This window comes from Mesoplodon densirostris, chromosome 1, assembly GCF_025265405.1.
Source record: "Mesoplodon densirostris isolate mMesDen1 chromosome 1, mMesDen1 primary haplotype, whole genome shotgun sequence".
In the NCBI taxonomy this organism is placed as follows: Eukaryota; Metazoa; Chordata; class Mammalia; order Artiodactyla; family Ziphiidae; genus Mesoplodon; species Mesoplodon densirostris.
The window spans coordinates 79,264,608-79,277,726 of NC_082661.1; the positions used below are offsets into that span (position 1 = coordinate 79,264,608).

General features: G+C 37.5%; 1 protein-coding gene across 8 annotated transcripts in view; it reads left to right on the plus strand.

The window, feature by feature from the left end:
* ALPK1 (alpha kinase 1) overlaps positions 1–4,828 on the plus strand; it is a 133,951-nt gene extending 129,123 nt beyond the window's left edge. For all 8 annotated transcript variants that reach the window (XM_060105030.1, XM_060105022.1, XM_060104996.1 and 5 more), the window contains 3 exons: positions 1,386–1,548; positions 2,813–2,999; positions 4,164–4,828. In XM_060105030.1, coding sequence (XP_059961013.1) covers positions 1,386–1,548; positions 2,813–2,999; positions 4,164–4,363 — 550 coding nt within the window. In that variant the 3' untranslated portion in view covers positions 4,364–4,828. The remainder of the gene's footprint in view (positions 1–1,385; positions 1,549–2,812; positions 3,000–4,163) is intronic.
* Positions 4,829–13,119: the final 8,291 nt, after the last annotated feature.

Here is a 13,119-nt window from a genome sequence, read left to right on the forward strand (position 1 = left end):
TGGAAAAGATCCTTCCCTAATGCCTTCAGAGGGAGCATGGCTCTGTTGACACCTTGATCTTAGACTTACAGACTCTAGAACTGTGAGAAAAATCAGTTTCTGTTGTTTAAGCCACCCACGTTGTGGCACTTTGTTACAGCAGTCCTAAGCAGCTAATATACCAGGATACATGATAGGAGGATCTGAGATGGGAAATAGAGAAGAAGAGACAGGGAAGATGGAGTGAAAGGGTCTAACATACATCTGACCAGAAAAAGATAACAGAGCAAATAGAAAAGAATTACTATTTTAATAGATGATTTCTGACAATTTTCCAGAACTGCCAAAATATACTAATCTTCAAATACAGCAATCACAATGAATCCCAAGTAGGATAAAAAGTGTTGTGCACATAATGGAAAACAAGTATTTGTACAGATGAAGTAATTATAAAAGGAAAGGGTAGAGGAAATCTTCAGATTGATTAGTTGACCTAATATAAGGTCATGCTGCAGGGAGTGAAAGATCTGCTTCCAGAGTCCATGCACTTTCCAGTACCCATGCTGGCTCCCTTGACTTACCAAAGAAGTCTGGTGAACTGCTACACTAAGTGGACACTTTCTCTTTAAAATCAGTATCATCTGGGGTCAATGTATTAGGATTCTCCAGAAACACAAAACCAGTGAGGTATATGAGTGTGCATGTGTGTGTGTGTGTGTGTATATATACATATATATATATATATACACACATATATATACATATATATATAAAGATTTATTTTTAGGAATTGACTCCCATAATTATGGAGGCTAGCAAGTCTCAGCATCTATAATTGGCAAGCTGGAGATCCAAGAGAGCTGATGATATTTAGTTCCAGTCCAAAGGCCAGCAGGCTTGAGACCCAAGAGGAGATGATGTTTCAGTTCAAGTCCCAGAGCAGGAAAAGATCAGTGTCCCAGCTCAGAAGCAGTCAGGCAAGAATTCTCTGTTACTTGAAAGAAGGTCAGCCTTCTGTTCCATTTGTCCCTTCAACTGGATGAGGCCCACTCACATTAGGGAGGGCAACCTACTTTACTCAGTCTATTGATTTAAATGTTAAACTCATCCAAAAACACCCTCACAGAAACACCCAGAATAATGTTTGACCAAATATTTGGGCACCCTGTGGACAAATCAAGTTGACACATAGACTTAACCATCAATCAGCTAGTATGAATTATGTTCCACTGTTCAAGTGGCTCTTACAAAATTATTTGAGTCATGAGATAAGATAACATTAACAATCTAAGGCGGAGAAAGAGTAACATCTTTCAAGCATTTTTGGATATCTCTCTTGATCTCTTCTTTCTTACTGTATAGTAGGATCACTTTGCATTTCTTTGTGTGGTTTTCTCCATTCACAGATATGTTGGGAAAGAATATAAGGAGCAGAAGGGGCTCTGGCACCACTTCACTGATGTGGAGAGGCAGATGACTGCACAGCACTATGTGACAGAATTTAACAAGAGACTTTATGAACAAAATATCCATACACAGATATTCTACATACCATCCTCAATACTACTGGTAAGATTAAAGAAATCAAGAGTTTGATTAAGCAGGACTGTAAGTATATATTAGTTTAGATTTCTATTGCCAACCTACCATTCATCTACCACCACGATCATTCTGGTAAAATTCAATAAACTCAGTTACCAGCTTCCTTCATCTACTTCATCTGCTTCAACGACTTGTAAGATATGTAATAAATATGACCCTCTGTACCCTGATGCATCATTTGGATCCTTCAAGTCACATTTGAAGATCTGTTGATCCTGGTACCTGGTCCCTCATGGTCGAGTTAGCATTTTTAGTATACTTTTCCTTTGTGTTGTCTTTGTACTTTTAGAGAGAGAGAGGGGACCCTAAAGATCATATCTAATACAAATTATTCCCTCAACATGATGCATAAATCCTGTTCATATTCATTGACCCCCACCCCTTGCAATCAAGTGATAACTAAGCCATAGCTTAAACACCTTCAGTAAGAAAAAAATAATTATTGTTTTTTTTTACTTTAAATAATTCCAGTTGTTAGGAAGTTGGCCCAGATCTGTCATCTTCTAATTTCTACCAGGATTGTAGCTCTTCCCTCTGGGACCATTGAGACCAATCCCTCTTCACTATGATATCTGTTTAAATATGCAAAGGCACCCATCCCCACTGACATTTCTCTTCTTTGGATTAAGAATACCCTGCTTCCCCAAAGATGCTGGATCTTAGCACATTTACACCCTAAAGAATTTTTTTTTTTACTTTGGCCAGAGATATTTTAGACCCATATTTTATTACTTATTTAATAATAGCTATTATCTATTTTGCAATTTCTTTATGTGAAGCACTATGCTGGGCATTTAACAAACAAACATTAACCTTTGAAACAAAATAGATCTACAGTCTACAAAATAGATCACATTGCACAAAAATGTTTGAGCTGATATTCCAACCCAGAGTCACAGTGCATGATCTAGCTACATGCCCTGGCAAGCCAGCCCCCTAGGATAGGTCACTTCATGGACTAATTTTTACTTGCACTTTTTAATAAAAGAATAATAAAAATTCTGGGTTCCATTATATGCCACATACATGTTAAGCACTTTACATGCATGGTCTCATATAATCCTTTTAATGGTCTTATAGCTATTATTACACCCACTTTACAAATAAGGAAACCAAAATCTAGAGAAGTAATAGTGCTCCTAAGTGGCAAAGCCTGGGTTCAAATTGAGATCTGACCTCAAAGACCATCGCCTTCACCATTGTTATACTGTCTCCCATTTCTACTTTTCAGATTTTAGAGGGCAAGACAATAAAAGGATGTGTCAGTGTGGAACCTTACATACTGGGAGAATTTGTAAAATTGTCAAATAACACGAAAGTGGTGAAAACAGAATACAAAGCCACAGAATATGGCTTGGCTTACGGCCACTTTTCTTATGAGTTTTCCAATCATAGAGATGTTGTGGTCGATTTACAAGGTATGTGAAACTGGGAATTATTTTTTTATTTTTAGTATTATTTATATATAAATGTGAGGTTTTGTAACTAGCTCTACTAATCATTACTTAATAAATAGATTGTTCAGTACATAGGCTACTATTTGGAATTAAATTAATCAGTTTTGCTGTATATAGCAAATGATGCCTAGAAAAAATGTTTAAAGCTTTCTACAAGTGTCTAAGGTGTCAAATAATCAGTGAGAAGAGCTGGCTCACATTCTCTTGGGCTTCATTGTAAAGCAAATCCATAACAGCTTTTTAAAAAATTTCACTCAAGTGGATTTGAGTGAGGTAGGTTTCTTATGACTGCATGTTTTAATGTGTCAAAGTCTTTCCACACTTTCTTTCCTCTAGCTCTTTACCTTTATTACAGGTGTGATACTGGGTTTCATAATTGGAATCATTATGGAACAGAAAGCTGTGTGTACTTGAATCTAACTTCCTTTAAAATCCACATTAACATTTAAATTTTGTTTCAGTTTGGTATTTTATTTATCAGAATTATTAGCCATTATTCTATACTTCATTTAAATGATAAATGAGTTTTATTATAATTATTTCTAGTAAAGATTCTATGACCATCCTTCAAGATCTTTTCTATCCCCCTTCCATAGCATTTATCATCACTCTGTTATATTACATATTTTACTTATATTGTTTATTAATCTGTCCCCCTTCACAAGAATGTTACACAAATGAGTACAGAGATTTTTTACTAACTTGTTCACTGTTGTATCTCCGGCACCCAAAACAGAGTTTTATACAGTGTGTACACTCAATAAATATTTGTTAAATGAACAGAGGAATGTATAAATTAATGAGTGAAGCATTAAAGAAACTTCTGAATCATGAAAATATTGTGATTTAATAATTATACTAAGTGCATGTTATTGCTCTCTAATTCCTGGGTCTGGTATGTCATATTTGACAAATTTAATTACCCAATATTTAATTATTCTTCTTAAAGCAATAATTGGAATATGCAACACCAAATCCCTTAACAGAAATTTATTTATCGTAAACCAGAGGATGACCAGTTTTTTAAAGTGTCTTGTATATATTATACATATATATTTTTTTCAGAAACACTTTACTGACATTTATAGAGGATTTAATTCTCAGACATATGTATTTCTCTTTTAGGTTGGGTGACTGGTAATGGAAAAGGGCTCATCTACCTCACAGATCCCCAGATTCACTCTGTTGATCAGAAAGATGTCACTACCAATTTTGGAAAGAGAGGAATTTTTTACTTCTTTAATAACCAGCATGTGGAATGTAATGAAATATGCCATCGTCTTTCTTTGACAAGACCTTCAATTGAGAAACCAAATAACTCATAGACTATCTAGAGTGATAATGACTGCTTAGTGCTGCTCACCAATGCCAGGCTCTCCCCTCCTTCCAGGGACACAAATTATGGCACAGCCTGGTCCCTTGGGTTTAGGTGGGAACATGGGACTGGTTCCGGCCAATGATTTGTGAGAGGAGTTGATGAGTATCACTTTCAGGCCCATATTAAATTGCCAGGGCAACACCAGGGCAGAGTCTCTTTCCCTCTGCGCAATTACCAAGAGTACACCAGGAGATAGCTGCTCATCAGCATAAGTCCTGCAATGAGGAAATCACAGGAAAAAGCCCCACTGACCCACGATGGACAGAAAACACATGAGAAATAAACTTTTCTGGCTTAAGCCATGGAAATTTTGGAGCTTTTGTCACTGTCCATCAAGACTGATACTATTGGTGTTTTTCTTATTGATTTTGGAGTTCTTTATTTATATATTAAAGAATTCAGGCCTTTGTGATATGCGTTCCAATTTTTTTGTTTGTCTTTTGACTTTGTATGAACCTTTTTTCCATGCAGAATTTGTTTTATACACTTGAATTCATCAGTCTTTTATCTTACGGCTTCTAGGTTATATGTCTTCCGTAGATCTTCCCTACTCTGGGTTTTGTTATTTTTAATCCTCCCATATTTTCTTCTAGTGCATTTACACTTGTGAGAGGTCTGAGGGAAGACGGTGCGTTTTGATGGCCACCACAGTCTGCCCTTGCACCACACAGATCTGGTGCTTCACACAGGTTTGGGGATCAGCGCCGCCATGATCTCACCGAAAGAAGTTTACAGAAAGAAGATTGGTGAGCTATTCCCTTACTGCAGTTAGTCTTTGGGGCTGCAACTGGTACACACTCCCTCCTCCACTATTCACTCTATAAATTTCCCTTAACTATTACCTCAGCAAATCTGAGTGCCTTACCTAGTGATGTGACTCAGGCCTACATACATGCAGATTCTGAATTCTAAATAGTTACACCTTTCTCAGTTTGAGTTTATTGCACACATCTTTTCATAATTGCAAATGGAGCAGGTGAGAACCATTCAGATCTCCTGATATGGGGAGTATAGTTGACTGACACCCCCAGCTTGCACCCATCTTGATCCACCACTGTGTTCCCAGTTGAAGTCATGCTCCCCCAGTGTACTCTCAGCCAGTGACTAAGTAAAACAAGGATGCCAGGCTCAAAATACTTCTAACGGGTGACTATGCACAAGATCTTCCCATTGGCCTGACCAGAACCTTCTTAGAACTCTGCTGTGGTCTCTGTTGAGACTTTTCCTGCCCAGTCCTCCTCTGTTTGCCCTCTCCTTTCACAGTGCCAGACCTCCATCATGGTCTCCCTGCATACTCCTGTTCCCTCCCATCGATCCTTTACAGTCATTTTTCCCAATCAATACCTTATATGTCTAATCCCTTCTTGGCATTAGCTTCTTGAAAAACCCAAACTAATAAATGTTTATTAAAGAAAACTTTTTAATTTATCTTATTAACAAAATAAAGGAGGAAAATCATAATCTCGAAGATGCAGACAAATCAGTTTGTGGTTAAAAAAAGCTCTTTGCAAACTAGGCATAAAGGAAAAGGTTCTGAATCAGATAAAGGGTATTTTAACTTTTTTTTAAAGGAATATCATAATTAATAATGAAGCACTTAAAGTTTTCCATTTGAGAAAGGGAATATGCAAATTAGCTCACTATACCAACCCTATCCACCATTTGGAAAAATCAGAAAATATATATATTGTCTCTGTCCCTGGTTCCTGGCACAGAGCTCCTAAATCCCTTGGAATTTCCTGGTGATAGAAGTGTCTCGTTATAGTGAGGTGACTCTACACCTCAATCAATCATCACTAAAAGTGGGACAGTAAATCAATAATAAAATAACATTTTGGGGACAATTAGGGATTTTTAATGTGTATTGAGTGTTAGATAAAATTAATGTAGTGACGTCTTTTAAAAATACTAAAGCCATAAAAAAAAGTGAAAGATGCTTGGCTTTTTCTTGATAGTCTTGAAGCAAGGAGAAGGGTACATAAGAATTCATTACACTAGTCTTTCCCCTTTTGTATATATTTTTAAATCTCCAAAAATGTTCTTTAAATGTAAGATCATATAAAGGAAAAAATACCAAGAAAACTCCAAAGGACTGGATAGATAGAGATGATGAAAACCAATATTTACATCAAACAAACTAATCAGAAATGAATATAAGGAGTGTTCGACAATGTAAAATCCTGCAGAAAAATCGAGAAGAAATAGAATTATGTATTGGGTGAGAGACTGAGGACAGTAAAAAGAGATTGCTGGCAGCAAAAAGAAGCCATTAACTGACAGAGTGACCTTCTGGATGTTGTAGAACAGGGATCAGCAAACTGGCCCATGGGTCAAATCCTGCCGCCATCTGTTTTTGTAAATAAAGTTTTACTGCAGCACAGTCACACTCACCCAGTTATGTATTGTCTCCGGCTGATTCTGTGTTACAATGGCAGAGTGGAACAGTTGTGTCAGAGACTATTAGTCCTGCAAAGTCAAAAATATTTACTGTCTGGCCCTTTACCAAAAAACTTTGTCAACCCTTGTTGTAGAAGATGAAAGCGGGAAAAAAAAAGGTCGGGATGTTTACACACTTTGTTACATATGGTTTGTTGGTAACATATTACAAAGAAATATTGATATCTCTACTAACAAAAGAAAAAGGGGTAATAATGGGTGGAGAAACTGGAAATTGAAGGTAATAGAGAAAGAAGTTATTAGAAAGCATATGTCAGAACACATTTTTCTTTGTGAAGTGAAAAAGATAGGATACCTGCTAAGTGAGATGAGACTAGCAAAGTCAGGAATTTGAAAGGAATAAAGATTTTGAAACAATACATATCTCTGTATTTCAAAAGGCAGAAATAGAACTGTTGAGAGGAATTTGCAGAAAATTACATTTTAAAAATCTCTTTAAATTGTTATTTATTTACACCAACACCCATATATCTGGCTTAAGAAATAAATGTAATACTACTGTTGAATCCTTCAGTAGATCCATCCCTGATCTCTACCTCCTCCTCCCCACAAGAAGCAATCGCTGCCCAGAAACTGTTGATTCTCATTCCCCTTAATGTTGTTACTCATTTATTTAATGTGATACACTTATATTTTGTATAAAAGTAACAATAAATATCCAGTATTAGTTTTCTGAAATACTTTTAAGCTTTGTATAAAAACAGGAAAAGACCAGCTGGGTTTAAAATAGCCACAGACTTTCTCAAAAGTGAAAAATACAGTCACTGATATTTATAATTTAATAGAAAGGTTAAATAGCTGACTAGGCATAGTTCAAGTAAGCATTATTAAAATGGAAGGGAAATGTGAAGAAATTAACCAAAGTGCAGCAGAAAGATAAAGGGATAGAAAATATAAAAGAGAGACTAAGAGATTTGGAGGAAAGAAGGAGAAGGCCTAACATCACTAGCTGGAGTTCTAAAAGGAGAAAAAGAGAATGAGGGAGAGGAAATCTTCTCAATCAGGTGAAGAAAATGAATCAAGGAGGGCATGATCAATAGTGTCAGATGCTGCTAATAGGTAAGATGAGGATTATGAACTACATTGTTGAAGTTAGTGATGTGGAGTTCCCTGCTGACCTTGATATGGGCAGTATAGTTTCATACTGGGGTTGAAAACTTGCCTGGAAAGGTGTGTTAGTTTTCTATTGCTGCCTAATTAATTACCACACACTTAGCAGCTCAAAGCAACACTCATTTATCATGTCACAGTCACCATGGGTCAGAAGTCTGGGCACAGCTTAGCTGGTCCTCTGCTCGGTGTCTCCCTGGGCTGCGATCAAGGTGTCGGCCAACTGTGTTCTCATCTGGAGGCTTAACAAGAGGAGAATGCACTGCCAAGCTCACCAGGTTGTTGCAGAATCATCTCCTCACAGTTGCAGGGCTGAGGCCCACATTTCTTTGTAGGCTGTTGGCAGAGGGCCACACTCACCTCCCAGTGGCCACCTGCAGCTTCCTGCCAAGGGGCCCTTTCACAGCACCTCTCACCAGCTAAGCTTCTTCAGGACCAGCAGGAGAGCATCTCTTTCCTTTCCAGTAGGTTAAGAGGGAGTTTTATGTAACATAACCTAATTAAGAGTCTATTCTGATGGATAGAAGCCACTCACAACTTACACCCACATTCAAGGGGAGGGAGTTATACAAGGGTGTGATTCACTGGGGTTTACCTTAGAGTGTATCCACACAAAAGGGTTTAAGAGAGAAGAGAGGAAAAGAATTGGAGGAAGAACAAATAAAACCCTCTGTGTGTTTTGCTGTAATAGGGAACAAAGGAATGGTGTGGTAGGTAGTGGGGAAAGTGGAATCAGGAGAGATACAGATTCTTTTTTGTAAATGGGAGAAATTACAGCATTTGGATGGGAGAGTTACAGAAGAGATTGAAGAAATGATACAGGAGAAACAATAAAGAATTGTTGGTGCAGTGCCATTGAGTAGGTGAGAGGGATGGAATCACTATACAAATGGAGGGAATGGCTTTAGACCAAAGCATGGATAGTTTACCCATGGTAACAGGTGAGAAGGCAGAGCCCTGAGTGCAATGCACACGGGCGTGAATAGGGATGTAGGTAATAATGTGAGGAAACTCTCTGTGAGTCCTTCTCTAGCTCTTCTTGAATTCATTTCTTTCTCTGTCCCTATGACCAGAACCTTAATTGAGGTCTGCGTGATCTGTGACTCCAGTTTTGCCCCACATTATTCTCCGAGACACTGGCGATCTCTCTTAAATACAAACCTTATCATGTCATTAACTTGCTTTAAATTCTATCATAAAACACTAACAAACAGGGAGGAAAAAATAGACAAAGAGTATAAACAGTGAATTCACAAAAAAAGGAAACAGTATTTTCAGTCATCAAATCGCAAATGTGTTAAAAGGCAATAATTCTGGAAAGGTTGGAAGAAACTCTCTTATAACTGATGAAGGGAATGTAAACTATGACAGCCTTTACGGAAAGAACTTTGACAATCTATAATGTCCATTCTTTTTTTTTTTTTTTTTTTCGGTACACAGGCCTCTCACTGTTGTGGCCTCTCCCGTCGCGGAGCACAGGCTCCTGACGCGCAGGCTCAGCGGCCATGGCTCACGGGCCCAGCCGCTCCACGGCATGTGGGATCTTCCCGGACCGGGGCATGAACCCGTGTCCCCTGCATCGGCAGGCAGACTCTCAACCACTGCGCCACCAGGGAAGCCCTATAATGTCCATTCCTGGACCCAATAATTGTACTTCTACAAATCTCTAATGAGGAAATAATCAGAAATGTGAACAAATGTTTATATACAAGCATGTCTGTTATAACTTTACTTATAATAGTAAAAAAATAATTTTTCAAGAGCAGGGAAATAGTTATAATTTATCCATATGCCTAAATATTATTCATCCATTGAAATTGTATATTTCCAGAAATACTTAATGATATACAAACTTCAAAGTAAAAAAAAGCTATCTATGAACTAGCATTTATAGTATTGATCACAATCTCAGTATATATATGTAAATAGAAAAAATAATATATAGACAATATATGGAAATGTGCATTGTGTTTTTCCCTGGCTAGTGTATTGGTGGTAGGGAATTTTATTTTCTTCTTTATTATCTATATTTTCTAAGTTTTCTGCAATAAGCATGTATTACTTATACCAAAAAATAGTATTTAATAAGAAATTCAAACGGTTCTCTTTTTCAGTAGAAATTCCACATTATTGGGCAATCATATAGTGCTTTCTCCTTTAGCCCATTGCTACTCCCAGTCTTGTAATATACTCTCTAGGAACACCGAACTGCTTATGGTGTCAGTTTGTAGTCCACCCTGCCTCCTTCCACCCCGGTACAAAGATGCTTTGTCACTTGGTGAGTGTTTTCATGCTTATACCTACAGGGATAATTACCCCCTATATCTTCTCATCCTTGAAGACTCACTTCAACCAACACCACCTTCAGAAAATCCTCCCTGATACCCTTCATTCTCATTCCCTCCCTTCCCACAACCTAGGTAAGTTACCCCTCCTTTGATCTCCCTAAATAACTATGCAACGATCACTGCACAATTATCATGGAAGCTAATATACCCTTGTGTCGTATTATTTACACTATAGGTGAATTATAATTACCTGTCGTATTATTTATGTATTGCTTCATGACAAATTACCCCAAAATTTTAGAGGCTGAGAATAACAATTATCTACCATCTCAAAGTTACTACAGATCAGTAATTGGGGATTGGCTTTGCTGTGTAGTGCTGACTCAGAATCTCTCTTAAGGTTGCTGTCAAAATGTCAGTGGGACTGCAGTCATCTGAAAGCTTGACTGGGACTAAAGGTTCTGCTTCCAAGCTTTCTCATGTGACTGTTGGCAGGAGGCATCTTCCTTGATGACTGTTGGTCAGAGGCCTCACTTCTTCACCACGTGGGCCTGTCCATATGACAACATGGCTGCTGGCCTCAACCAGAGCAAAAAATCTAAGGGCAAGAGAGACAGAAGTCACGTCTTTTATAACCTAGCTTCAGAAGTGACGTACCATCACTTTTATATTCTGTTAGTCGCACAGACCAACCCTGGTACCGTGTGGGAGGAGATCAAAAGGGCATGAATAGCAAGAGGCAGGGATCACTCGGAGGCCAACTCGAAGGTGACTCTGTCTATCTCACTAGCCTAAACTGAGCCTTGGGCCCCTTTGTATCCCCCATCCCACACTTGCATTTTATAGTGTCTGCTTAACAGTTGGTAATTCGTTCATTTTTGTTTAAGTAAGTGAGTAAATGAATGACACATCAGTGGTAATTCTATGTATTTTATATGCTCAGTGCTTATTAGCTAACTACCTCTTGCTACAATAAGGCAAGAGGCAATGATAATTTATGTCTTAATTATAGAAGTAGAGAATGTCTGAGCTCTCCAGCCTTCAGAAAACCATTCTGCAATAAGGTGGGTTGTGGGTAGATAAGTGGATGGACAGAAGGATGGAGAAAGTTGGAAGGAAAGAAAAGCAAAATTCCCCTCAGCCCCACCTCTGTTTTCATAAGGAAAACTATTTTACTTCATTGTGTTTACTTTTTTCTAACTTCTTCCCCCTATTCTTTAATTTATCATAGCAAAATTGATATTAGGAAATTTTCAAGTAATTTTTAGAAAAATTCCATTATCATTTTTCTAAATTGAACTAAATAATTAATTTATATTATAATCTTTTGTGTGTAGAGTTGTGAGATGACAATATTTTAAAAGCTAAGTTTGAGGAGTTGAGTTCAACGTAAGGAGACAATTTCTGTCCCTTCAAACATCAAAAATGTCAGGCTTTTGTTACTGTCTTTCAGCACTGCTATTGTTTTGAGGATGATGCTTGTTCTGTGCAGTTTGGTTATACAGATGTCCTCTGCCTGAACAGTTCAGTAGAAACTAGGTGTAAAGTGTAAGAAGCAAGAGAGAGTGAGAGAAAAAAAAATAAATCTCTTTATTATGGTGCATAAACCTTCAGTGTGAGGGAGCTTTGCAGCTGCACAAGGAGAAAAATGCATTCAAAACTATAATGCCAGTGTGAATAATCCTTTCTCAAATGCTGCTTGCAGACTGCTCCAGCTTTGTCAGGTGAACTTGAACCGGGCCATCAGATTGGCCCCCATTCCCATTGCACACTCTGTCTATCACCCCAGGGCATTCACCATCTTGACTGTTGTTTAAAGAGAACAAGCAATCCATCATTGAACCAGGGAGTCACTTTCTCATAGAAAAGTAAAATCAGCATGTGACACTACTCAGCCCTAGTGTTTTGCAGATTAAAATGATACATGGCGACTCACGTGTTACTAGGAAGATTAAGTCAGTTATCTTGTTCTGCTGCCCAGACAAAAGAATTCCCCTCAAGCAGTAAGTGGGAGCTTTACAGAAACTGAAAAAGTTGGACTCAACTATACGGTGGTAAATCAGAGAATTTAACAAGAAGGCAGAAAAAGAATGTTACTTTACATCTAGGCACCTTCCCTGAAAAAATGGTACAAAGAAGAATCCATCCCGAAAGGAGGAGCTATTAAATCTTTGTACAAGCCTCTGCTGTTTGAGATGCCAATTTTATTACCAGAGATGGGCACGCAATTTATTGTCTGACTGCCTTAGCAATTGATTTAAATATGGTGAAATAAATGAGCAGCCGCTGGCCCTGGGGCAGTTAGCTTCATGAGAGTAGGTTGCAAATCCTGCAGCTACAGTATCTAGTTATTAACACTGTTATTCCATTGTGTGATCTACACAGTCATAAAATTTTTAATGAATCTCATACAGAAATGAGTTCACAATGGAAGGCTGGGATTACAGCCTTTAGTTTAGCAAGCTGAGGTAAACATTTATCATATTACAGAAAATAGTATCTTTAAATAATTGAATCTGTAACTGTTATATTTGTTTTCAAAAGTAATTTTCAAAAGGAAGAAGACCCAAGTAAGTATCAAACTGTTTAAGATTAAATAAGTGCATAATTAAAGTTAACATGAGAAAAATTCATTTCTCTCTAATTAAATTTTTTAACTTAAAATGATATTCAGGTTTAATTTGTGTTTTGCCATTTAAGCCATACACTGAAAATGACACAGGTTAAAGAGAAGGAATTCTGTTTTCTTTTAGGTTCTCATGAATTTTAGGCAACACTGTTGTTAGAAATGTCTTCACTATGTACATTTTGCCCATACTTTGCCAAGCCAAATTCTTCCTTAAAATAC